This window comes from Notamacropus eugenii, chromosome 2 (genome assembly GCF_028372415.1).
Source record: "Notamacropus eugenii isolate mMacEug1 chromosome 2, mMacEug1.pri_v2, whole genome shotgun sequence".
NCBI lineage: Eukaryota > Metazoa > Chordata > Mammalia > Diprotodontia > Macropodidae > Notamacropus > Notamacropus eugenii.
This window is the reverse complement of record NC_092873.1, coordinates 408,052,659-408,080,109: the sequence shown is the minus strand read 5'-3', so window position 1 is coordinate 408,080,109 and position 27,451 is coordinate 408,052,659. Positions and strand designations below refer to the sequence as shown.

The 27,451-nt window shown below is 39.2% G+C and overlaps 2 protein-coding genes across 4 annotated transcripts in view; one reads left to right on the top strand and one right to left on the bottom strand.

Annotated features, from left to right (window-relative positions):
• CNST (consortin, connexin sorting protein) overlaps window positions 1-6,728 on the bottom strand; it is a 102,483-nt gene extending 95,755 nt beyond the window's left edge. For 2 of the 3 annotated variants that reach the window (XM_072647651.1, XM_072647653.1), the window contains exon 1: window positions 6,421-6,728. The gene's annotated coding sequence lies outside the window, so the exon portion shown is untranslated. The remainder of the gene's footprint in view (window positions 1-6,420) is intronic. The other variant, XM_072647652.1, reaches the window with a different exon arrangement.
• Window positions 6,729-6,767: 39 nt separating this feature from the next.
• Window positions 6,768-26,746, top strand: TFB2M (transcription factor B2, mitochondrial). The gene is made up of 8 exons (XM_072647655.1): window positions 6,768-7,309; window positions 11,017-11,105; window positions 13,762-13,912; window positions 15,192-15,340; window positions 16,782-16,868; window positions 18,338-18,397; window positions 20,430-20,581; window positions 25,890-26,746. The coding sequence occupies exons 1-8, from the start codon at window positions 7,012-7,014 to the stop codon at window positions 26,074-26,076; spliced, it is 1,173 nt and encodes a 390-aa protein (XP_072503756.1). The 5' UTR covers window positions 6,768-7,011; the 3' UTR covers window positions 26,077-26,746.
• The last annotated feature ends 705 nt before the right edge of the window (window positions 26,747-27,451 follow it).

Sequence of the window (27,451 nt, the reverse complement as noted above, 5' to 3'; positions counted from 1 at the left end):
CATTGTCTGATACCTCTGGATTGCCTCCAGCTGTTCCTCACCCTTGATCACATCAAAACCCCACTCTTGGTTCTGAACTCAAATCACCCCAGGCCCATCAAGATCCTTCTAGGACTTCTTCTCAGTACCCTCCCCTAAACCCCTCCTCCCATAATTCCAGACTACTTGGCCAACCCTAGACCCGTACCACAATCTTTCTGTATATAAAATCCTTCTTGTCTCCACGAATGTGCTCAAATTCAATCTGGCTCAGATTCAATCTGGTCTGCTTGTCACAAATGGTGAGGCTTCTTAAGAGTCAACCCAATATGGCAAATCTTCAATAAACTTTGTTTTACTTTGGCTAAAAGAAGGCTTGGGTCAAATTCATTCAGGCAGGACCCGGGGTGTGGGTATTTTGGGGTCCCAAGCACCCTAAGCCTCCACATATGGTTCCCTGACCTCAACAGTATTAATCCTTTATCTCTCAAAAAAGAGAAACCAGTACCAGATGAGTTCTCACTCAATCCTCTGAATTACCTAAGACTCTCAGTGAAGGAGTCCCAAGAGATCATAATACTTTGAAATCTCTCTGAATTTTTCATTTAATGATTAACAAACTCCCTTCTAATGCCCTCCCCATCATAGTGATTCTGAAACCCTGCAAGTCATCATCCAAACTTCATTTCCCTCTCCTCCAATCGCCCAATTCCTTATTTCCATTCCTCTCAACTCCCCAAGTAAAAGTAAAGTAAGTCCCAAGTCCCAAGTAAAAGCTATCTCTTCTTTCACTGTGATGTCTGGAATGCCTGTCTCAAAGAAAATAAACTTTCTTTCATCTTAAACTTTTCGTTCCACACTCCTTCCAATTTATGACTCATTGAGCCCTGGTTCCCTCTGTTGTGGTCTAGGAATGCTAGGAACCCCAAAATTCCAGGGCAAAAGGCATGGCCTGCCTCGAAAGAACTAAACTCAAGCATTTTTTCAGTGAGAGACAAGGTTTATTAAAACACCAACTGGGGTGGGCAAGATTTTAAAAATCTGAGCAATTTAATGGGGAGGGGGGGGCAAGATGGACACATGCAGAAAGACCAAGGGAAGATCTGGATATGGCTAAGAAAGGAGTGGTCAATAGTTTGGGGTGACTGAGAGGTAACAGAGAAGGGGTCTAGATGGAATTAAGGAGTGGTGAAAAGGCCTAGGGTGCAGTCAAGTGCAGGTCAAGTTAGGATTATTCTGGGATGGGCCTTGTGCCTCAGGCAAACACCAGAGACTTGATTCAGAGGCTTTGGGGTCCTTTTAGGGGTCCAGCATGAATCCCATTCCCTATCATCTCTGGATGCCAGCCTTCCTGGAGACCCACTGGCTGCATTTTCACTTATTCCTCTCAACTCACTGGTCAAAGTGGGAGAGTTTGAATGTGCCTGACTGCTCACAGCTACTTAGTATCACTCTCTCACTTAAAGGTCCCGGAAATCCACACCTATCACTAAATCAAAACTCTGGCTGTTGTTTACAAACCTTCATAACACACTCCCCTTCCACAATGAATTCAGTACTTGGACTGATAATCTCTCTATCCCCCTAATTCCTGCTCACATCTAGGAAGCTTTAGCATACATACTGATACTCCCTCAAATACCCTGGACTATAGCAGTAGCTTGCTTGCTGGTTGGTCTGCCAGCCACAAGTCTCTCCCCATTCTAGTTCATCCTTCCATGTAGGTAATCAAAGTGATTCTCCTAAATCACCTCCATAAACTCCCTCTCACCTAAATTCTTTGGTATTCTAAACCCTTTATAGCCTAACCAGGGGTGGGGAACCTTCAGCCTTCAAGGCTACATGTAGCCCTCTAGGTCCTCAAATGTGGCTCTGACTGAATCCAAACATCACAGAACAAATTCCCTTAATAAAAAGATTTGCTCTGTAAAACCTGAACTCAGTCAAAAGGCCAAACCCAAGGACCAAAAGGCCACACATGGCCTCAAGGCTGCTGGTTCCCCACCCTCTGGCCTAACCCCTTCCTAGCTTTCCAGTCTTGTTTAGACCCTACCATATACTCTTCAGTCCAATGACACTGGCCTTCTTGCTGTTCAAAGAACAAGATACTCCATCTCCTGGCTCAACTCAGGACATTTTCACTGGCTGTCCTCCACACTGAGAATGCTCTCTTCTCTACCTCCTGGCTTCCCTCAAGTTCCAGCTTAAATATCATCTTCTATAAGAAGTCTTTTCCAATTTCTCTTAATTCTAGAGCCCTCCTTCAGTTAATAATTTCCTATTTATCCTGTATATAACTTGTTTATAGATAGCTGCTTGCATGTTGTGAGGGCACGGGATGTCTTTTGCCTTTCTTTATATCCCCCCATGCTTTATAGTAAGTTCTTAATAAATGTTTACCAACACAGACATATGTAGATTTAAAATGAACTAAAAATACAGGTGAAGTATTTTCCCTCATAAATTGCTGTAATGCCCAACCAATAAAAAACTTCACAGGCTTACTCAAATATTGAAAATAGGATCACAGATTTAAGAAAAGGCCTTGGAGGTCATCTGGTTTAACTTCTCCCACTTTACAGATGAAGAAACTGCTATTCCAGAGGAGCTAAATGATCTGCCCAAAGTTTCAAAAGCACCAAATGGCAAGGCTGTCATTTGAATGAAGATCCTCAGACTCCAAATCAGCTATTTTTCAACTGCAATACACCTGTTCTATATGAAATATCTTTGATACTGACTGAAAGGAAATGTTTGAGGAAGGAAAAATTAAATGTCACTGGTATTAATAAAAAAAACATTTTCATCCATAAAAGACAGGATCTTCATACTTCTTAGTTATTTTTTCTTAAATGATGCATGTGGCTTAAAATCAAAAGTGATTGTATGTAATGATTTCCAGGGACGGATACATTTGTTGGTTTCTTCAATGACAAGATAAACTCTCCACTACTGGAGGTAAAGTTTGATAGGATTAGAGATTGAGAAATGGAAGCCCTCTAGTCCAAACCCTTCTTTTAGAGAAAAGTAAACTAAGTCTCAGAGAGGCTGAGGTAGTTAGGAGTCATAGTGAACAGAGCACAGGACCTGGAATTGAAAAGACCTGAGTTCAAGTTCAGTCTCAGATACCTACTGGCTGTGTAACCCTGGGCAAATCACTTAACTTTTGCCTACCTCAGTTTCCTTATTTATAAAACAGAGTTGGTCGTGACACCACTCACTTTCCAGGGTGACTATGAGGATAAAATGAGATAATATTTGTAAAGTGCTTTCCAAACCTTAAAGGACTATATAAATGTCAGCTATCATTATTATTATTTTGTCTAACACCATACAAGCAATAAATGGGAGAATCAGGATTTGAACCTTTGTCTAATAACTCTAAATTGACAGTTCTTGTCACAGCAGGACACTGCTATATTTACTTCACATTAAAGGTAACTGAGTTCATCAGGCAACATTGTTATGTACTAAATGTAACTTACAGAAGAGATGATTAAAATAAAGTCAGTTAGAACATGGAGCTCATGAGGTAGGTTTGATTTCTATTCGGATCAGTTAACTTCAGAGCCAGTTCCCAATGAGATGCTCTTTTTTGGTTCAAGAGCAAACTCTTATACCTCCTGGAAAAACAACACAAAACACATGGCCAGACAGTGTGTTGATAGCTTGCTATCTATATCTTACACACACACACACACACACACACACACACAATATATATATGTGTGTATGTATATGTATATATATACACACATACACCTGTACACATACTATATACACATACATATGTACATATGTGTGTATATTTACATATATGACAGGTTTTATAAAATAACAAAGTAGGTATGCAACCACTGCTTTTCTTGTATCACTGTGGGTTTCCAGAGTGTAGTAACAGTCATAATTAGACTTCCCTCACCAACACTGCTAAAATACAACTTTATTACCTGTTACAGAGCAACAATAATTTTTCTTTTAATTGTACCTGATATGGAAAATAAAGTCCAGGTCTTAGGTTTCCATCCCTAATATTCATCGTGTAATACATAGAATATAACTAATAAAGCCCTGTACAATGACATGTCTGGCATTCAGATGTTAAATAATAGTAATAAAGACACTTCAGGAAATGACTTGGCACTCTATTCATCTTCTTATGACCCTCACGCAACAACTACTCAGCACCTGTTTGTCCCCAGCCTTAATAAGGCCACACCCAGAGGAAAAGACTTCTTGGAACTCAACCTGAATAGAAACTTAGTAGTTCCAACATCACAACATTTAATCATCACAATCCTATCTCACTAGTTCTGATACTAAGTAAAAATCTTTAATTTTTGATATTTTTTTATTTTCTCCTTTCACTGTCAAAACCCCATGAAAAACATTAAGTAAAAAGAAATTTTCCTTCCCTCCTTTTAAAATCTTATTGAAATGAAAAGTAATAATAAAGTTCAAAAAGTCAGATTCTAAGAAATAACACTGTCAGAGGTTTTGTTTTATTTGTTTCATAGGATCAAAGATTTAGGTTGGAGAGGGCCTCAGATCAGTTAGTACAACCCTCTTATTTTATATATGAGGATACTATGACCCAAGTTGGTTGAACAAAAGTCACATAGGTAGGGATAGGTGAGATTTGAACCAAGGTTCTCAGACTTCAAAGATAGTGAGAGCTCTTTGACTATACCACACTGCTTGCCTTTTGCAGAATAAAAATAGCAGGTACTATAAATACCATGTAGCTCTTAAGAAAATTAAAAAGGGATTTTTCCTAAATTTTCCTAAATGGTGATTTTGAGAATTGTTCATTTCAGAAGCAGTAAAACATATATTTTTACATTTCTCAACAATTCAGCAGTGATTGGAACTTCTAATAAGTGAAATTTATAAAACTTCAATTCTAACTTAAAGCACTTCCAACCCAAGTTAGAAAAATCTTCAACATCATACAAATACACATAACAATAGAAATTCATTGGTCAGTTGTACATAAAACCTCATTCTTTTCCCCAGAATTAAAGGAAAATTAAATCAGTTAGCTTAAGGATCAGCCAGCTACCAATAGGTATTATTAAATGGAAAAATAAACTTTAGAAACACTCCTATTAAAATAAATAAGGAGCTTAATGATCATACTCAGAGAATAGTGAATATTTTTTTTTTTTTACTGGTGAGTTAAGTTCCCATTTTACCCTAAAACTCTGATTTCAAACTTTTTGGGCCACAAGAACTTTTTGAAAAAAAATGTAGTATATTTTTAAGCTTATCAAAATAGTAAGAAAAACCTGAACAAGAAGTAAAGGCTGAGAAAAAACCCAATGTCTTTCATCAAGTACACAGACCAGAAAACAAAAATCAGATCTAAAATAGTAATAATGAGAAAGATGTGATATATTAAAAGAAAAGTTCAGATGTCAAAAAGTGCAGAAGTTGGCATAATACATTCAGAAGACTAAAGAGCCTTTCATGAGGTAACAACAAATCTTTGATCCAAGGAGTTAATTATTAATTATCAGTTTAAGATAAATCAATAGGTAATAAGACCTTCAGACTTTATTCGCTGAATGATACATTGTTTAGAAATCTTTTTCTTTTGCACTTAAATAAGCTACAGCTTTGGTTGATACAGTTTCTGATTTTTTTCTCCCTCCTTATCGCTAAAGACAGAACCAGCCTCCTTCCTTTGCATCTCTCAACTCTGGAATAGTTCTAAAAGAATTGGGTCTTCTTTCACTGCCCAGTAGGTAAGAAGACTGCCAAAATTTCCATTATAGCATCCTATTTTTAGAGCCTTTGGAACCAGTCATCAAAAAAATTGCGCTCCAAAGCACAACGTGTTTGACCATCTTTAGCCTATACTTCAGGAAGAGGTTGAGCACTCGAAGTACGACTGCCTTTCCTAAAAACAAAAACAAAAAACACTGGGATTCATTCTGATTCGGTTAACATCTTAAAGCATTTAATTTTCCCTGGTTCCACTCAAATATCAGAGTATTTACTGGATCAAAATGCCTATTTCTGCACACAAGCATTTCAGGCCACAACAATAACAAAATGCAATTGGACAAACCGGACATTTAAATGCTCCGGGCGGGCAGGAGGAAGGGGGATGACCGGGGGCAAGAGGCAGGGGTGGGGGTGAGGGGCTTCCTAAGACAAGCCCAGGAAAGAGACCGAAGGTGTGAATGGAAGGAAACGGCAACACCTCCTCCGCTCCCTCACCCCCAGCCTGGGAGGCAGGAGGAGGAGGAGGAGGAGGAGGAGGGGGGCGCGCGGGAACGTGGAGGGGCTCAGCCCGGCCCGCGATCTCCTAGGGCCGGAGGGATGCGGGTGCGAGGGAAGGCGGGCCGGGGGGCGCGGGGAGGAAGGAGGGCTGGGGGGGGGGGGTGGACAGCGGCCGCTCCGACCCCCCCTCCTTTCCCTCCCTCCCTGCCTCACCTGGGCGTCGGGCTGAGGAGTCCAGGCTGCAGTCAAGGACCCTGCCGGGCTCCAGCCCAGCTGGCTGACATGGCCGCCTCCGAGCTGTCACAGCGCTAGGTTCTCCCGGGGCGGCTGGGGCGCTCGGGTCCAAGATCTTCCGTCCGGCTCTGCGGGCTCCCACAGACTGATTCGCGGGTTGGTAAAAGCTTACGAGCCGGAGGCCGCGGACCATAGAGTGCGAGTGGCTAGAAGGCCCCTCGGAGGTGCCACAACCATAGAGTGACGAGTCCGCACGGACGCCCGGCAAGCGTCTCCCCGCCCCCTCTAGCTCCAGTCCCTCGATTTAACCCAGAGTGGGAGGAAGCGGAAGTGGGTGGGCGGGGCTTATCTGCACGCTCTGGGAACTATGTTTGTTTCCGACCCGCTCCTTGCCTGGAAGGTCGTGCGCGTGCGGCTCGCTGAATGAAGCTGGTAGTGGTCGTGGTCCCGGCCCCATCCTGGTCCCCAGCCCTGGCCCCGGCCCCGGCCCCGGCCCCGGCTCCGGCTCCGGCTCCGGCTCCAGCCCAGGCTCCGGCAGGCAGACAGTGAGGAGGCGACGCGGAGGCGAAGATGTGGGGGTCAGTGACGGGGCTTCCCGCGCGGCTGTCGATAGCCACCGTGGCCGGAGCTCGTCTTGGCCGCCGCTGGGAGGCGGCCCCGCAGTGCTGGACGCGGCCTCAGCGGCTCCTGTCCCACTCGTGCCTGGAACCCCAGGCCCCAGGGACAGCCGTGAAGTCGGACGCGTCCCACCGGAGCAAGGCCTGGCAGAGGCTTTTCCCGGGCAGCGCCAAGGTGGCGAACACTGTGGTGCACCTCCTGCAAGCGGGGCCTCCCGGAGCCGGCCCGCACATCTTGGAGTGCAATCCCGGTGGGTGGGGGGCCGGGGCAGGGGGCTGGGGGCAGACGCGGGCACACCGAGGCCGGGAGGGGGCCGGGATCCGGAGAAGCTCATGCGTGCTGGGCCCGCTGGGCCGTGGGGCCGCACGGAGAGGAGCGAGCTTGCTTTATGCTTCCGTACATGTTCCCAACCCCGCTCCCATTCCCTTAACATGGTACTTAGCGCACAGACCTTTGCTGAAATAAGACTGTCCTGAACAAGCACTTGTTAAGTGATTACTGTATGCCAATCACTGTGTTAAGCAACGAAGGTACAAGGAAAAAGCAGAAATAGTTCCTGCTGTTAGGGACCTTACACTCCTACAGAGGAGACAACATGTATAAGTAAACATTCAGGACAAATTGGGAGTAGATGGCAGGAAGCCTTAGAGGTCAAGGCCCCCAGAAAGAGATGGCACTAAAGCCAAACCTTAAAGGAAGGCAGAAATGATAAGAGGGGAGGAGGTATTCCAGGCATGGGGAACTGCCAGTGAAAAGGTACAGCAATAAGAGAGTGGTACCTGAAGAACAGCTGAGAAGCCGGTATGACTAGACAATGACCAGAGTTTCTGGAGGGTGTTATGTTAAGAGACTAAAAAGATAAGAGGCCAGACTAAAAAGCTTCAAATGATAAACAGAAGGTTATATTTGCTTCTAGAGGTTATAAGGAGACCTTGGAGTGGGGGTGGGGTTCACAGTGCAGTGACATGATCAGACCTACATTTTTGGAAAATCACTGACAGCTGAGTGGAGAGTGTTGGGATGGGAAAAGAGGAGCCTGGGACACCAGCTAGAATGCTCCAGGAGAGAGCTTTTGAGAGCCTTAATGAGGGTGATGATAGCGTGAATTGAGATAAGAAAATGTATTTGAGAGCTACTGCAGGAAAAAAATAATTACATGATTTGGCAACTGATTTAGATAAATGGGGTGCTGAAGAGAGAAGAGTTCACTGTGATAGTGAGCTTATGAAGCTGGGTGTCTGATTAGAAGGGTGGCATTGTGGTGCCTTTGACAGCAACAGGGAATTTTAGAAGAAGTGTAAGTGAAGAAAGTTAATGGGTTGTTTTGGACTTGTTAAGTTTGAGATGTCTATGTGATATGCCCAGCAGTTAAGTAATACTGGGTTGTAGCTCAGAAGAGAGATTAGAGTTGGATAAGTAGCTATGGGAATAGTCTTCACAGAGATGATAATTGAACCCATGGGATCTGATAGATCCTCAAATGAGACAGTATGTTGAAAAAACAGGAAAAGGTCCAGGGTAGAGCCTTGGGGTATATCTGTAGTTGCTGGGTGTGATATGGAGGCAGATCCAAGAAAATAAAAGTCTGACTTGTAGGAAGGCCTAGAGAGAACAGTCATAAAAACCCAGATAAGAGAGTATTCAGGAGGAGAAGGTAATTATCCCTGTCAAATGCTATAGGAGAGGTCTAAAAAGATGAAGAATGAGAAGAGGCCATTAGAGTTGGCAATTGCAATCATTCATTTGTTGCTGAAGAGAGCATTTTCATTAAATTAGGCTTAAAGCCAATTTGTAGAGAATTTAGAGAAGAGAGAAGCTAAGCATTGGAGGTATGGATTGATTGTAGAAGATTTTTCAAGGAGATTAGATGAGAAGGAATATCAAACCAGTATGGTAGAATCTATTATGGATTGGTTTTTTTTTTTTTTAATGGATGCAGAGACTTGCATGGGTTTGTAGGTGGTAGTAAGGAGCCAGTAAATAGGGAAAGATTGAAGATTAGAGAGAGAATGGGTATGATGATGAGGGCAGTCTGCTAGGCAAGACGGGAGCAGAAGGGACATCCAAGACTGGAGTGATGGAGAAATAGTAAGGAATAATGTCAGAAAAATGTGAGATGAGAAGAGAAAAGGTAGCTTGTTTATTATGACCTCCCCCTCTTTCACCCCTCCCTCCCTGAGATGGCATGCAATCTTATATAGGTTCTACACATATATTCCTATTAAATACATTTTCTCCTTAATTATGTTGAATAGACGAATTATTAACGGGAGAAACCTTAGAACAAAACAAAACGTAATACAAAAGAAAATAGTATGCTTCATTCTGCAATCCAGTTCCATAGTTCTTTCTCTGGCTGTGGAAGGCATTTTGCCTTACACGTACATTGGGAATTTTTTAGGTCCTTGCTTTGCTATGAAGGACTAAGTCTACCAGAAAAATTACTCATACACTGGGGTTGTTGCTGTGTACAAAGTTCTCCTGGTTCTGCTGCTTTCACTCAGCATCAGTTCATATAAGTCTTTTCAGGTCTCTCTGAAGTCTTCCTCTTCATCATTTATTATAGCTTGTCTTTCATTCTTGAAGAGGACTGTGACATTAGGGAGGCGATGCTATAACATGCAAGTAAATTGGATTTAAGTGAGGGAGGGCTTGCAAAGTCACTATCCTCACTTTTCATCTGGAACCACTTGGGTCCAGTGACAGCATATAGATCAGGACGACTGGAGATGGCCCAGGATGCAGTGAGGGACCTTGGCCTTTTTAAGCTAAGGTCTTTAACAGGTCTCACTTTGACAGAGGCAGTGCCCATTCAATGATTAAGGCTTAATAAGAGTAAGACAAAGAATGGCCTATTAAAAAAAAAATAGATTTGAGAGGGGAAGACTCTTAAGGTTTTTGGCCCAAATAGAAACAATTGTTATTTACATTCATTCTGAGCCAATCAGGGCTCAGCCTATCGTTGGCCAATGAATGAGAGCCAGAGTGACTTAGGGTTAAGGCTATTGAGAGAGAGGGAAGGAGTATGTGAGTGTAAGCACAAGCCCAAGCCCATGACATCAGAGAAGTGAGGCCATGACACGCAAGTGAATTGGATTTAAGTGAGGGAGGCTTGTGTAAAGTCACTGGCCTTATTTTCTCTTCTGGAGCCATCTGGGTCCAGTGACCAGATACAATTGAAGTGGGACACATCTAATAGCATTTATGGAGGTAGAAGGCACAAGATTTGTTAGTGGATTGGATGTATAAGGTGAGTGAGAATCAGGATTTGAGGATGACACCGAAGTTGCAAACCTGTGTGATTAGAAGGATGGTAGCACCCTCAACAGAAATAATGACATTTGGAAGACAGATGGATTTTGTGAGGAAAAATAATGAATCCTGCTTTGGACCTATTGAGTTTAATCCAGTTTGAAATGTTCAATAGGACAGGAGAGAGACTAAGCCTGGATGTATAGATGCATAGAGATCTATGGGAACAGATACTAATCCCGTTTTACCAAAGAAACTGAGTGAATGGATAAGTGACTTGCCTAGGTTCACACAGCTAGTGAGAGTCAATGTGAGATTCCTGAATCTAAGGTTAACATGGCATGCTCCCTCAGAGTATTTTACTTGATAGCAAAATTGTAGGTAAAGCAAAGGTCAGTTTTAAAGTGTTAGTACTTTAAACAAATTAAAAGAAAAAGTTTTGATTCATCAAAACAATACATTTTAAATTACTGGAAAACTTTATTTTATAAGTAAAATTGAGGGCTTTAATTTTGAAAAGTTTGTTTGTTAAATTGTCTTATGAGTATAGGTTCTATGTCACTTTTCTATTCATAATCCCAATGGCTGGTGTGTATAATAAATGCATGTTAACTTATTGATTGATATAAAAGAAACTAAGACCTCCTAAATTGAAAATTATGCTGTTGTTCCCCAGAATAACAAACTTTTCTTTTCACACGATAGGGCCTGGAATCATTACCTGTGCATTACTCAATGCTGGTTTACAGGTGGTTGCACTTGAAAGTGACCTGACTTTTCTTCCATATTTAACGGTATATAATTTTACTTTCTTAAAATTAATGTGTGCAAAAAAGATTAGCTTTTCCTGATCTAGGAAAGTGGAACTAAGTACTTGTGGTTCATTTTACTTGTTATTAGTTTGGTTCCTTCCCTTCTAAGAAAGCCTACTGCGAGGGACATTAGACAGAAGACTTGTATTCCTTTTTTTCTTTTCCCTTAAGAATATTATGAACTTAATCATCAGCAAAGAAAAATAACCAAACAAGGAATGAAATAACATATAAAATGTATTCTAAAGTAAATTGTAAGTTTTCTTAAAAGCAATAATAGCTTTAGCTGATTATTGACTGAATTTCCAGTTTTCTTAGTATTTTCTTCCTTTCACATACTCTGCAATCCAGCAACACTGGTGTTTTTGCTCTTCTATATGAAGCTCCGTCTCCTGACTTGTTGCCTTTTCCTTGGCTATTCCCCAACCTTGCCTGGAGTGTTCTTCCTCCTTACCTCTGCATCCAGGTTTCTTTAGCTTCCTTCTACAAGATGATTTACCTAGTTTCTCCCTCTGCTAGTGCCTGTCCTTTGTGATTATCTTCCATTAATGCTCTCTATATACATACATGCTGTGTATGTACATGTCTGTGTGTGTGTGTGTGTATTGCATTTGTCTTTCAGCAGAAGAAGTCAGTGTTGATGTACAGATAAAAAAGATTTTTTTACTGCCTTTAGGGAACGTTTATTTCCCTTTCTTTGTACGGTTAGTGCTTAGCACAGTGCCTGATAGATAGTAAGCACTTAATAAATTCGTGTTTCCAGCCTCAGAGCTTTACTAACTCTGTGTCCCTCAGAAGGGGAAAAGGACAGAAATAGGCATTTATATGGTACCCACTACTACATGCCAGGCACTGTATTAAGTGCTTCTTACAAATCTTATCTCATTTGATCCTCACAACAACCCTGTGAGGTAGGTGCTGATATTGTCCTCATTATTTTTTGAGGAAACTGGGGTAAGTAAAGGTTAAATGACTTGCCCAGGGTCACACATCTGGTAAGTGACTGAGGCTAGGTTTGAACTCAGATCTTTCTGACTCTAGGCCCAGCTACTCACTATGCCACCAGCTGCTTCTAAAATAGTTAAATCTCTCTCAGAGAAGGCATGGTGGGGGTGGGGATGGGAGTGGGACCTGAGGAAGGAAAGGGACTAAGCAGTGATGTCCCATTATGTGCTAAGCAATATCCTAAGAGCACTTTTACAAATATTATCTTATCCGCCCAATAATGGAAGGGAGGAAAAGTTATGTGCTATTATTATTCCCATTTTGCAGTTGAGGAAACTGAGGCAAACAGGTTAAGGGACTTGCTCAAGATCACACTGTCTGAGTAGCCTCTGAGAAGCCTAGTGTCTGAGGGCAGACTTAAATTCAAGATTCCTGACTCTAGGCCTACTGTTCACTTTGCTACCACTGTCCCTGACTTATGAGATGTGGTGAAAGTAGAAAAAACAAGATTTGCTAATGGCTTGGTTCTATGGGAAGAGTGATGGTGACAAGCCTAGGATGCCCCAGGGTGCAAGCCTGAGTGCCCAGGGAGACGGTGGTAACATCACCAGTAGTAGAGAAGGTTGAAAGAGGGTATGGGGTTGGGAGGAAAATCAGTGAAATATGTTTTGGACATTTTAAGTTTGAGATGTCCAAAAGGAAGTTGATGATGCAGGCTTGGAACTCAGCACAATAGGAACACAGCATACCAGGGCTAGAAACTTGCCAAGTAATTATAAGTGTATTGATGCAACTAGAACTTTGAGTCACAGTTTAAGGTAATAACCTTTGTTGTTCTACAATCTTGGTGTGAGCTAAGAGGAAACATGATGTAAGGCATCAGGCAGTAAGCATTTATTAAGCACTTACGTGTGCTGGGCACTGTGTTTAGTACTGCATTTACTATTATAAGCAAGGTGAAAAGACATTGTCTCCCTTCAAGGAGCTTACATTCTAATGGGGGAAGACAGCATACAAAAGGATACTTAAGGTGGGCTGGGCAAGGTCTGTGAAGGTACCCAGCATATAAAGCCTCTGAAAGAGGAATAAAGATTTTCTGCTTTGTACTCCTCCCAAAATGGAGGCCCTGGGAGGAGCTCAATGATGAGAGAAGGAAGAAGAGGGCTGCTATAGCAGAGAGATATTAGGATGAGACGAGGGGATGATGGATTGGATGTTCCTGGGTCAGGTTACAGCTGAAGTCCGAAAAGTCAGAAGTATACTCAGTAGGGAGCCTTGGAGTGTTGGACTTGGTCAAGTAAGGAAGTTCACCCTTACTACACATGTGACCCTGGGAACTACACTTTCTATTCACCATATCTTTCCATTGGCATGATTTAATTAGAGCTTATAAATCTCCATGTTCTGGTCCAGGACTGTGTTTTTATTGGTGTGTTGAACTTCCACTGTGGAAACTTTCTTCACTGATAGAGAGCAGCAACTTATTTGTAAGTTAGAGGCATATACAGCTGCCTGAGACTCGTCTGTGGTCATATAATTAGTATGTGTCAGTGTCAGGACTGAAAAACCCCATGGTCCAAGGTGGCCTCCATTCACAACATCATATTACTTCAGTTATACTTGATAAATAATTCTGAGGTAGAATATTCTGCAGGGCTTATAAAGAGTTTAAAATTTTGACTTTTTATTCTAGACCCTAAAAAATCATCCGGGTAGACAACTAGAAGTAGTCTACTGTGACTTCTTCTTTCGGGATCCCAGTAATATAAAAGCACAACCACCTGTTATGTTTACTGAAACACTCTTCAAGAAATTGGGAATAAGAAAAGTTCCGTGGGAAGCAGGTAAGTTTTGTCACTTATTAAAATAAACGCCATAAAAGTTTTGCTAATGTTCTTGGTCAGTTGATAACACTGACAATTTTTCAAATATGTTAGGTTTATGTAATTAGGATATTAGTATATGGGAATGAAATAGACAACAGGTGTTTTTTACTTTAATGTAGAAGTATTCTGGATATCTGAATATTCAGCTTCAAGAAGAATTTCTCTGTTGCTATATAACGAGCTTTCTGCTTAGCATTGAAGGGAGGATTCACTAAGACAGAAACTCTGTCCTGATGCTACTCAGGCTAGTAGATGGACACAATAAATACATTAAAATTTTAGTACAAATGATGAATGCTAAGACTGGGAGCTAGACTTTAATCAGTGGGTAGGATTTTAACCAGGAAAGAGAAGTGGCATTGGAGAAACAGAAGAATGGCATGGAGGTGGCATTCCATATAGAGTGAGCAAGAACACAGATATGAGACATATAAAAGGGAACAATAAATAAAGTTTGATTAGAATATACCATATCTGGAAGATGAGATGTTTCTGGAAAGAAAAGGTTGGCCAAGGACATAGATGGGCTTTGATGTACAGGTGACATCCACTATCCAGTGCTGCTAGATGGCACAGTGGATAGGGCACTGAGCTTGAATTAGGATGACCTGGCAGCCACTTACTAGCTATGTGACTGGACAAGTCACTTAGCCCTGTTTACTTCACTTTCCTCATCTGTAAAACGAACTGGAGAAGGAAATGGCAAACTACCCCAGTATCTTTGCCAGGAAAATCCAAAAGGGTCACAAAGAATTGGACATGACTGAAAAATGACTACACAACAAAAAGTGATATAATATAAATTGTTTTCAGTAGTAAAAGGAAACCTAGAAGGATTTTGAGCAGAATTTTGATCATATTTATATGGCAACAACGTAAATGATTTGGGAGAGTGGATAGAGTAGTGAGAATGGAAGCAAGAAAACTGATTAGAAAGTGATTGCAGTAGTTATGAGCTCTGGTAATGAAGCCCTGAACTATGTTGAGTGCAATAAAAACAGATGAGAGGGGCATATTCAGAATATTTCATACATCAGACTTTTAACTGTTAACCTGAATGCCATCTTTCTGTATTAAAGAGGCTCTAAGAAGTTAGGATTTAATTTCCTGAAGCCAAGTATGTAGAATTTTCTGAAGACTGATTTGTTTGTTAATTTGTTAATCTTTTAAAATTCTGTTATAAAGAAAAATGTGTGCAGAATTTTTACTTACATATTCTTGCATGTTTTCATAACAGATGTTCCTGTAAAGGTAGTTGGATTCTTCCCAACTAAATATGAAAGAAATATACTTTGGAAACTTTTACATGACCTCTATTCTTGTAGTTCCATATATAACTATGGACGCATAGAATTGAATGTGTTTATTAGTGAAAAAGAATACAAGGTATGTTATTAAAAAATAAACTGCATTATGTTTGGTAACAGTTCTTTAATGATTCTAGGGTTAGGAAGATCTTGGTCTGAATCCTACTCTAGACACTTACTAACTTGATGATATGCTGAAAGTCTTTTAATCTTTCTGAGCCTTAGTTTTCTTATCTGAAAAGTGGAAATGGTAATAGCATTTACCTTACAAGATATGTGAAGAACAAATGAAATAATATATTTAAAACACCTTATAAACCTTAAAGCACTATATGAGTGTGAGCTGTTAATAGCGCTAATATTTATAATTACATTCCAGGACTGGTCATATTTAAAGACATAAATCAATCAGTCAGTAAGCATTGATTAAGTGCTTACTATGTGTCTGCCACTGTGGTATGCACTGTGACTACATATACAAATAGATAAGCTCCTCAAGGAGCTTACATTCTGATGGGAGAAAACAACACATAAAAGGAAGCTGAAAATGGGAGAGTAGAATAGAGGCCAGGGTACTTCAAAGCAGGAGCACAGTAGAGAGCACAGAGAGTGCAGCCTGAAAAGAAATGAGATGTAAATGGGACCAGGCATCCTCTTCAGATGGTGGTTCTATGAGGACCTGTCCAATCAGAGGTAGAGGCTGAAGGAGCAAAAGGTACTTCTAATGTTTGAAGTTTGGGAGTGTAACCTGGAGAGGAATAAGGAATCATATTGGGGTTGGTTGTCTTGACTTTCCACATGTCAAATTTTAGACTTCATTTTTTATCTGAATAATACGAAAGTAAGTAGGAGTCTCATATTGTATGGTAATAAATACCTTTTCTTTTTGTGGCAACCTGTAAGACCTCAAAGTGCAGTAAATAGTTAATCTATTAATTTTGAGAACGTCCCTATAATGCATAGATTGGCATTGTTTTCTACACAGAGGATAGAGATACATGTTTATGGTCTGGGATAATAGAAACTCTAAAGCGCAATTCAATGAAGTAATCAAATGTTATTCAGGGAATGGTAATTATGGGAGTAGGATTGTTGATCTTGAAATCAGCACCGTACCAAATACTTGCAAGCCACTAAACTTACTTGTCCTTTGCTCCTGGCATATTGGAGGCACTTAATAAAGGTTTGCTCATGTATTGATTACATAACAATTGTCATTTTATCTTTATGAGATTTTCCTCACAGCGTACCATAGTGAAAGTAATTTTTAAATGGTTTAAAGGAAATCTGTTTTGCTTAAAGATTAAAGTTTAATATACTATATAAATTTTCAGCAATTAAGTCAGAGACAAAGCCCTGTAAAATAATAGATATTAACATTTTTGCTTTGGTTCTAAATTTTTAGCTAATTTAGGTTCATAGCTTTTATTTTCAGATATTAGAATAGTGTCAGGCTTGGATGTTGAATAACTGTGAAGGATGTTAGTAATGTGTAACTTGTAAATATATTCCTTTGTCAGAAAATCATTTCAAAGCCAGGTGAAAGATATTATCAGCCCTTGAGTGTTCTCTGGCAAACAGCTTGTGAGATAAAGCTTTTGCATATGGTGAGTAAAAATTGTTCTTGTTAAATATCTCTCTTGACCCCTAGCATCCTTTGTCTTACCTTTTCCTTGTATCTGAACTCCCAGAAGAAGCTATCTGTACCCTCCATCTCCAGTTGTTTCCTCTCACTTTTCAGTCCCTGTATAACCTGGCTTCTGACCTCATCAACTGAAACTGCTCTGTCCCAAGTTAGAAGTGATTTCTTAATTGCTAGATGTGGTATCCTTTTCATAGGCCTTATTCTTCTTGACCTCACTTCTTTGCTGATTCTTAAACAAAATACTCTACCATGACTAGAATTCTCTCCTTCCTCATCTACAACTCCTGGCCTTCTGCAAGTTTTAGCTAAAATCCTCCCTTTTATAGGAAACCTTCCTGATCCCACCTTAAAAGCCAATGCCTTCCCTCTGAGATTATCTCCAATTTATTCTGTATAGATCTTGCTTGTCCTTAGTTAATTTCATATTGTCTACCCATTAGACTTTGAGCTCCTTGAAAGCAGTCACTTTTTACCTTTCTTTGTGTTCCCAGTACTAACACAGGTTTTGGTACATAATAGGTACTCAGTAAATGCTTATTGACTTGACTGGACTTTCCTCTAGAATTTGATCCTATTGACAGAGCTCTTGATACTCATGACTATGGTCTCCCAAATATCACTCCTCTCCATTTTTCTGTGACTGCTTTTTTTCTTTTTAGTTTTCCTTATACATTTCTGGCTGCTCCTTATTGGAACAGCTCCTTATTGGTCTCTTTTGCTAGATTTTCATTCCTGGCAAGCTGCTTAGAAATGATTGTCTCTGAAGCTCTGTCCTGAGCACTTTTCTCTCTGTACCTTTTCTCTCTGTTTCTCTCTCTCTCTGAGTGGAGAGGTTGAACTCATATGTAAAAGAAAAAAACTATATAAGTGGAACTTAAATGTTTTGGTTTTAATTTTGTATGACCTTTTCTTGAAGAGATCATTATTCATAAAATTGAACAACCATTTATTAAATGCTTACAATGTACTGTGCTAAGTGTTAGGAATACATACACAACCAGAAAGAGTCTTTCCCTCAAGGAGCTCACATTCTAATCAGGGAGGATGTCATTTAAAGGGAAGCTTTTTGAAAGGGGTGGGAAAGAAGAAAAAGAAGTACCTGCTTAGGTCCAGGGTCAGGAATGAGGACATGAATCATCTGGATATCCTCCTTTTCTAGGAATAACCAACTAATCAGAGGCCCGGGGTGGAGGATACTGCCACTGTGAGAAGTCAAGAGTGGAGTGAACTTACAGGGTCAAGCTTACATTTCTGTGACTGGTAGAGAAAGTACAGGAGAATGAAGTCATTTCAAAACAATTTTAACTAATGTATTAAAATCTAATTTTAAAAATATGCTCAGTATTAGTAGTCAGTCCAATTTAGGTAAAATAGATGTAATAAGGCAGGAATAACTTGTTTTGATGAAGTCTGTTTCTTTGTTTTCCCAAGGAGCCTTTATCATCATTTGTAACCTTCAAAAATGGGGAACTGATATCACTAGAGGGCCAGGTAAGAAGCAATGCTGTACAGACATGATTAGTGTGTTATTTGTCTTATTTAATTACTCTGTTACAGGGGAATGTTTTTTGGGAGAGAATTGGAAGAATTATTAAGAAATGACAGCAATGTAGAAAAAACATTTGACTTTAAAAATGAATGAATTCTCTGTGCTTTTTTTCCAGAGGAGAGAATTTTCTTTTAATGTGCTTTTGCTTTGAAAAAGATAGGAATTTTTGACGTTTTTTGTAGGAAGTTGAACATTTGAATATTTGAAAAGAATTGTTGTATACATTATCAGATGTAGGTGTTGTGGAATATGTTTTTTGCTTAATTGTTTTTCTTTGTCATTAATTGAGGGCTCATGTAGGTGTATGAGAAATGACTGATGTAAGCATCAGTAAAATGTATTTAATTTTAATTAAAAAATGTTTAGTGCATCCCATTGCCAATCATGTCGCTATACTGCATATTATAGAATAGAATTCAGCATTAGGCCTGTCATCTTGGTTCCTATTTAAGAGGCTTTGGTTGCTGTAGTGTACTCAAAAAAAATCATTATAAAATAGTCCTACGTTGCAATTACACTAGCACACAGGGTGGGCTGCTAGCACAGGTCCTTTGATCTGCTTTTTAAAAGAAAGACATCTTAAAAGGGGGCTAATAATTCTTTATTAAACATATAAGTCATTCACTAGTTCAAGGGAAAGGTTAATACCCTGAATGTGGAGAAAATGCAAGCAGAGAAATGAGCACAAGGATTCAACAGACAGGGCTCTTACTGTCTGAACAAAGTAATACAGCCACCTACGTATACTGCCAGGAGAGCACCAACCTCTGAGTAGTCAGGAGGCACTTAACACTTAAAACTCAGAGTCCTGTCCAGGGAATCAAAAGGTCCTTCTCATAAGTGAACCCTTAAAGCAAAATAACAAAGTAAAAATAACAAAGACTGGGCTCCTGATTGACTCAGAATCTGTAGACAGGAAACCTACGTGACTTGGAACAGCTATGGATTTTCAGGGTTCAAAAGAAATCAATCCTTCAGATGTTTTCTATGAGTCTGGTAAACTGAATTCCAAAAAGAAACCAACAGAAATCCACTTTGCTCTTAAAGAGTTCAGCTCCTGCCTCTCCTCCCACCAGTTAAGATAATCAGTCTTTCCACCAGAGATGTGTCTTAAGAGAGTGAGGCCTGGAAGACTCAAAAATAGTTACTTATACTTGGGCTGGTCTGATAACTTAACAGATAAGTCTGAATTTTTGGAGGCAGACAAGTATTAGTTTGTTTTTTTTACCATTCAGTATAAGAGTCATATGTCCTGAGAAGCCAGTGGAATATGATTATAATTTTTCAGTAGTTTTTGTTTTAGCTGGTTTCCAGATTTTAGTGTTACATATGTCATAAAAATTACTTTCTACAGACATGTCAGCCTAATTTAAAGATTAATTTTAAACTTATTAAATTTAAATTTATCATTTATGATAAATTTATCAATTTATCATTGATCTTTTAGAGTTAAACTTGTTCTTGATGCTGTTCATTGGCTTAAAGACAGTAGAGATTTCTGATACTACAGTCGTAACCTTGTTTTTTATTTTAGTATTCATTAACATATACTATAGAAATTAATAAAATTATATTTGGACAACTTAAAACCTACAGAACTGGTCAAGAGGATGCTGAGTTGTAGTTTCCATAGCATCCTAAGGTATTGCTGATTTTAAAAATGACTTTAGTACAATTTAGGAATTGTATCATAGATTATTCCTGAAGGGACCTCACAGGTCATCTAGTTTAGCTCTCTCATTTTACAGATAAGCAAACTGAAGTATAGTGAGGTGAAGTGATTAGTTACAGGTTCACCTAGAGGGTCAGTGGCAGAGAGAGAATTTGAGCTTAAGAGTGCTGGCTCTTACTCTCCTTCCCCCACCTCTGACCCAAAGTCTCAGATGAATTGAAACAGGGTCAGGTTTTTGTCCTAGCATTATTTTTTGTCTAAGGTTATTTTCTTTTTTTTTTCTACTTTATTTTCTCCTTTAGGAATATGAAAATAAGCACCTCTGTTTTATTCGATTAACTCCTCGAAGAAATTTATTTACAAATCATTTGACACCTATAAACTCATGTAATTTTATATGCCTGGTTAAACAGTGCCTTAAGAAGAGGAAATCTAAATTAATTGATACATTTAGGTAAGTATTAAAAAGGGTGAGTTCATTTGAGAATTGATATTTCATTAATATTACAGTAATAGTTTTGTATATTTTATTAACTTAGAATGAGACACTGTGTCCTTATTTTCTTCTCTACTCCACTCACATATTTCTCTTATTCTTTTTTTCACTTCTCTGAAACAGTAAATCTCCTTTATTGAATAAAGGAGTTAAATGAAAGGAATAGCCTATTGTTCTTTAGGGGCATAGTAGCTGGAATTGGAGTCAGGAAGACCTGATTCTTCATGACCATGTGCAGGTCACTTAACCTGTCTGAGCTCCTCACAGCTCATCTATAAAATTAAGAATCAGTGACCTGTCAGGTCCCTTGAAGTTTTACATCTATGATTCTTCTCACTAAAGTGGAGAAAGTGAGCACTGCCTCTTGTATATCTTACCACCCAGTTGCTTTTCCTCTCCTAGTTCTTTATCTATTCCACCTCTGCCTTCACTAAGCTGAAGGTATGAGATTGTTGGAACCCCAATTCACTATCCACCCTGTGAAGAGAAGCAGGCAAGGAGCAAGACTGAGCAAGACTACATGAACCTGAAACTTGAAACTCCCAATAAAATTATAAATGTAAAGCTGTACCATTTTAGCCATTTCTCTTCTGCTTTCTCCTAAATATACATACATACTTAAAATAATCTCTTTATAAGCCCCACTTTTCACAGATAATAAAGAATTAGCTGAACAATAATAATATATGGCATTTGTGTGGCACTTTCCAATTGGCAAATGTTTATGCCTATAAGAGTTTCAAAAGTCTTATTGCAGTTATAAGCTCTAATAGCTTTTTAGGATACCCTGTATATCTTATTCTGACCCTCATAATAAGCTATGAAGTAGGTAATGCAAGTTTTCTGTTATTCTATATTTAAATTACACCTTATTAGAGGTCCAAGTATAGCATATCACACTCAGTGCCATATGTAGAGAAATCTGATTTTTACAATTAGATGTCTTTTGAAATATGAAGAATTATGGCAGTTTTTAGTAAAAGAATCATACCCTGTTGCTGGAAATATGTTTCTGGTTACTTGGTGAACTATTTTTGTAAGCCAAATCTAGAAATTGTAGAAATATGGAGCACCTTGTACAAAACTAGATGCTCAGTCAAGATGCAAATTTAAAAGAAAAAGTATTAAATGTTATAGAATCATAAACACCTATGAGAAGGAGCCATTGTGTTTATTAAAAGAATGTTCTTCATGGGAAATTAGAGAAGTAAAAATTGAGGACAGTTTCCAAAGACTTATTGTTTTGTTTGACATGTTCTCATATCATTTATGAAATAAACCTTGAAGCTAGATTTTAAATATGTGGGAAAGAATATTTCCTGAATCTAAACATGGCTTCAAACTATGCTGCCTTTCAAATGTGATGGATAGTGAGTGGTAAAGATAATAGTTTGTGGTAAGATCAGAAAGAAGAGAAAATATAAGTGAAGAAGAAAATAGCGATGAATTAATGTGTGCCCCAGTAAGGACAAAGCAAGTTTAATTTAAGTAAGCCATTGCTTACAACAGTAGTTAATGTTAAAAACATCTTGATCCGAATTTAAAGAGATGTTATAAAAAATTTCAGAATACATATTTTAACATAGTTATTTTGTATATTTTTTAGTATATATTTATATAATCAATTTGGTGAATTTTTGCTCCAAGTAGTCAGTCAAAAAAAGCATTTATTAAGTACCTACTATGTGCCAGAATTATGCTAGGCCTTGAGGATACAAATACAGAAACAGTCCCTACCTTCAAGGGACTCCCATTTGGTTGGAGCAGGCATGTACATAATACATACATACACACGTGATAAATACCTGTCAGGGAGATCAGGAAAAGCCTCATGTTGGAGGCAGTATTTGAGCTGAGAGGTTTGAAGGAAACTAGGGATTCTCAGGCAAAAGTGAGGAGGGAATGTTTCCACGTATGGAGGACAGCTAAGGAAAAGGCATGAGACAAGGAATGGAATGTCAGAGGTGGAGAATAGTACGTTTTACAGTTTGACTGTACTTGTGAGTGCATGAAGAAGAATGTGTAAGGAAGCTGAGAGGTAGGTAGGATTCAAGTTGTGAAGGGCTTCAAGTGTCAAGACAGGATATAGCTTGCTGTGATCATCTGTACTTGATCTTTCCCATAATAGAGAGCCACTGGATTTTACTGAATAAGGGACCAACATGACTGAATGGAAAGGACAAATGCAAGAGATATTGTAGAAATATAATTGGCTAGAGTTGGCACCTGATTAAATGTGACCATTGAAGATACTGCCAGGGTTGCAAACCTAGATAATTGAAAGATATAGGGATCTCTCAACAGAAATAAAGACATTCTACATCGGGGTCAATTTGAAGGGAAGCATAAATGTTTCCATAAATAAAAATGTTTTCACTTTGGCAGGACACATATTAAAATTGGAATGAAACACTGAAGAACAGCATGGCTCCTGAATAAAAATGTACAAAAATTGAGTTTTCTTTTGAATGTGTTGCATTCAACACATTCTATAGGATGTCGGTATGGAAATGTCCCATAGGTTATATAGTCCTGGAGTTCAGGATAGAGACTAGGGCTGGATATATAGATCTGGGAGCCATCTACTTAGAGATAGTAATTAAACCCATGTAAGCCAGTGGGGTCACCTAGAGAGAGTGTAGAGAACAAAGCAAAAACAGTCTGGGATCAGAGCCTTAGGGCTCTAGTTAATCTGTAAGCAGCCAGACTCCATGCTTGGGCTACAAAGACCAAAGTGAAGCCGTCCCTGCCCTTAAGGAGCTTGTATTCCCTTGGAGAAAGGGAGGTATATGCAAAAAAAACCCATTGTAACTTGGTAGTGTCAAACCCTGTTAGGAGATCAGGAATGTTAGATAATCAGGCAGTCAAGTCAACAAGCAGTTTTTAAGTGTTTACTAGGTATGAGCACTACTATGTACTAATCATGCAAAGAAAGATAGAAACAACTCTTGCCCTCAAGGAATTTACATTCTAATGGAGAGACAATACGTGTGTACTACTTATATACCCAGTAAATGGAAGGTACTCTAAAAGGGGAGGTGGGGCCAGAAAAGGAATAGTTCTTGAAGGAAGTCAGGGAAGGAAGACAGGGAAACTAAGAGATAGGCAGAGGTGAGGGGGCAGAGCATTGTAGGAATGGCAGAGAGCCAGTTGAAAAGCATGGATTTGGGAGGTAATTTGTCATGTATGAAGAGAAGTAAGAAGGCCAGTTTGACTGTGATCCTGGTGAATGGGAAGGGTAGTGATGTGTCATAAGACTAGAAAAGTAAATTGAGGCCATATTGTGAAGAACTTTGAATGACGGGTAGGGAAATGTACATTTGAACGTAGAGGAAATAAAGAGCCCTGGTATTTATTGAGAAGTAAAAGATGGCATGATCAGAGCTGCACCTTAGGAGCATCCCTCTGATAGTTGTGGAGGATTGACTTGAGGTAGGGGGATCAAATTGAAGGCTATTCCAAGTCTAGACAAGAAGTAATGAGGGCTTGAATGAAGGTAGTGGATGTGTGAGTGGAGAGAAGTGGGTGGTTGTGAAATTTTTGGAGAGAGAAGCAGCAAGACTTGTTAAGTGATGTGTTACATAGAGCCTTTGAACTGGGTGACTGAAAAGATGAGTAGATCCTTTGACAAGAATAGGGAATTTCAGAAGACAGAGGAATTTTGGGGGAAAAGATAATTAGTTCTGTGAATGGTTTTCCTTAGCTGAGGCGGCTTACACTGGCATCCGATCATTTCCTGCTTAATAAGTCTTGGTTTCCCAGACTTCTTCAACACTTATGTCATATCACTTAAATCCAGTTCACTTGCATGTCATGGCATCACCTCCTTGACGTCTCACGGTCCTTTTAGTGAATGAAGCAGCAGCAGCAACAAATGCCACACATCCTAGGAGGGCTTTCTGGGTCTTTCCAGTTCCATCTAGGGAGCTATTCTGGTACCTACTTGTTTGTTTATATTCTGTCTTTAGAGTACAGGCTACTGGAGGGTGGGGACTATCTAAAGTCTTTCTGATCTTCAAGAAAATACTAACTATATAGAGTTATGTGGCTTTTGATTACTGTAACGATCTCTGACCTGCAATTTCTTAATTCTGAACCATGTTTTCCACTATATTTTTCTCTTTCCTTCTTCACATTACCACTTTGACAATGAAATCAGCAAGTGTCAAAGTATAATAGATGTGCCTTAAATGTTAGTACTGAAAGTGAAGAATCTTGTCGAGTTTGTCACGTAATTTCTCGGCTTCATTATCCTGTCCCATCAGACATTGGTGCATATGCTTCATTTGATCCAAACAGTATTTCTTTTACTATCTCATTTTTATCATGAGATTACCATGTGTCCCTCGAAATGATGTTTATTTTGCCATACAATGAACCCAGATTCTTTGAGCTATTGTATTGGCCTTGCCGAAGAGAACCTATGAGTCCTCCTTGCATTTAGTTGTAACTTCTGTATGTTTTCAAGTTTGATTTATAGTGATAATGTTAGTATCAACGAGATTCAATTCCTCCAGCATTATAGCAGTTTGTCAATGGACAGAGATCTTACATTTAGAATACCAACTGTTAAGTGAATAATTATTAGTGGTCTAAAAATTATGTGTGATTGTTAATGCCCTCAGCCATTGTCACTGCAGAAAGGGACTATGCTTTTGAAGAGCATTTGCTTTATGGATCACCCTTACCAAAAAATGCACTGCTTAATTTGCCAACTAGTTAGTGATGAGTTCCTCCATATTTAGTCAAACTAGTTCTAGCTTAGCATGTGCAATCTTTTATGAGAATTTGACAGAGGTTTTCCAGGTTGTAGAGAGTACCAGAGTTTTCACTTTTCTACCATAGCCTTGGAGAGCCCAGGGTAACCTTCACTCCCTAATTTTGTGTTACAGTAGAACTTTCTGCAGATATTGTCTTAGAAGTACAGTTGGATTTAGGATGTTAATGCTAAAGGAAGCCTGATGTTTTGAGTAGAAGTATGAGAGATGAGCACACAGAAAATGACAGTTTTTAAACATTTTGCAAAAGGAGTTTACAGAAGAATATGATTAGATTATCTCCTTCTTAAAATTCAAACATGGCATTTTCCAAGTCAGTGTAGCTATTACTTAAGACTTTGGGAATCAACACAATAATACATTTGAATCCATAGCTTAAATTCATTTATAATTAATTGGTTTTTAGAAGGTAACTTCTGTATAACTTCTGATGTTAATTTAAAATTCTTATAAAAAGGATTAAATAAGCCTGTTTATGTATTTTGCAGCTCATGGTGTATATTTGATACAGAAGATTTGCTTCAACAACTCAAAAAGCAGAAACATGACCGTACAGGCAATTTGTACCCAGAAGAGTTTAAATACCTTTTTGAAGCTTTGGAGCGTTCTGAAACCTTTACCCAAAAATGGTTATATGATCAGTTTCTACAAAGCACAGTTTCTGAAAACCTTTAAGTCACAAAGATTTTATTTACTGAAGCAGTTCCTTTGAGAAATTATGATGCAAATTAAAAAGGAATGGCTTTGAAAAGTTTACATCCTTTCAACTAAGAAAAAACAGTTTGTTTTACACAGTTGGAGGATGAATTTGCTTAAAGTTCATGCTGATTTTTTTTAACAATTGGTGCTGTTATAAGTGTATAAAATATGTAAATGAAAATTTCATTTCACTACTGATTTGATGAACTGAAAATTAAGGATTTTTTTCTTGGCAAAATTCTTCACTACTACATAACTGGTTGGTAAATTGACAACCATCAAATGGAAATTTTCAGCCCTGTTGTTAAAACATCTTAAATTGCATACATTTAAGTATACTTTCACGTGGGTTTATTGCTAGTTGCATTTCATCAACCTTGGAAAGCAAATTAGATTGACATAATTAATTGTAAATTTTACTTTTCAGGTTTGTGAAGTTAATGGTTGAAAGACCTGCAAAATAAAATTTTTAATGGTTTATTTAAGCATATTTTTTTAAATTGCAACTTTTTTTTCTAATGGGTTTTGTGATACACTTACAAAGCCTAAATTTTTATCTAAATACTTCAGCAGCACGTAATATATAAGTTTGTTAAGATAGGGTTATGTTGTATATATTTTAATAAAGAAATGTGTATATTATAAAGTATTATATCAATCTCTTTTTTTGTGATGTCTTTTAAAATTCAGTTGCCTAATCCTATAAATGAGCTGAATGAATAATTGATAAAATCTGTGTCATTTGGTAGGCTAGGGTGTTTGTAACCTTAATGTCATCACAGGGCAAGGGTCTGGTCTATCACTTGTCATTTTAAATAGATTCTTTTCATAAGGGTAAATACTAGAATATTTGTATTGTTAAGGCATTATACTTACAAGACTTTGGTTTCTTGCTTGGCATATTAAAAGCAAAACAGAAGATGGCGGAGTAGAAAGACGCACATACGCTAGCTCCGAACCCACAACCCATAGAATATCTGTAAAAAAGAACCCCCGGCGAATTCTGGAGCAGCAGAAGCCACAGAACAGTGGAGTGGACAAGATTTCTGTTCCAGAGAGCCCTGCAAACCTCTCGCAAAAGGTCCTTTGCGCTGCAGACCTGGAGCCAGCCGAGCCCAGCCCTGCCGCGGCCGTGCGGCACCGAGAGGAGCAGATCCGAGCAGGCTTCAGGGATGGAATCTCCAGCGGCCTCGCGGGTCCCTCCACCCACAGGTGGGGGGGTCGGTGGGAGGGTCTCTTTGGCTGGTCAAGAGGGGAGAGGGGTGCCCCTGTGGCTTGGGCCCCCTCGGGAGGCAGCAGCTGAGGCAGCAGCAGACCAGGGCTCCCCAAGCAGGCAGGAGCCTGGATCCAT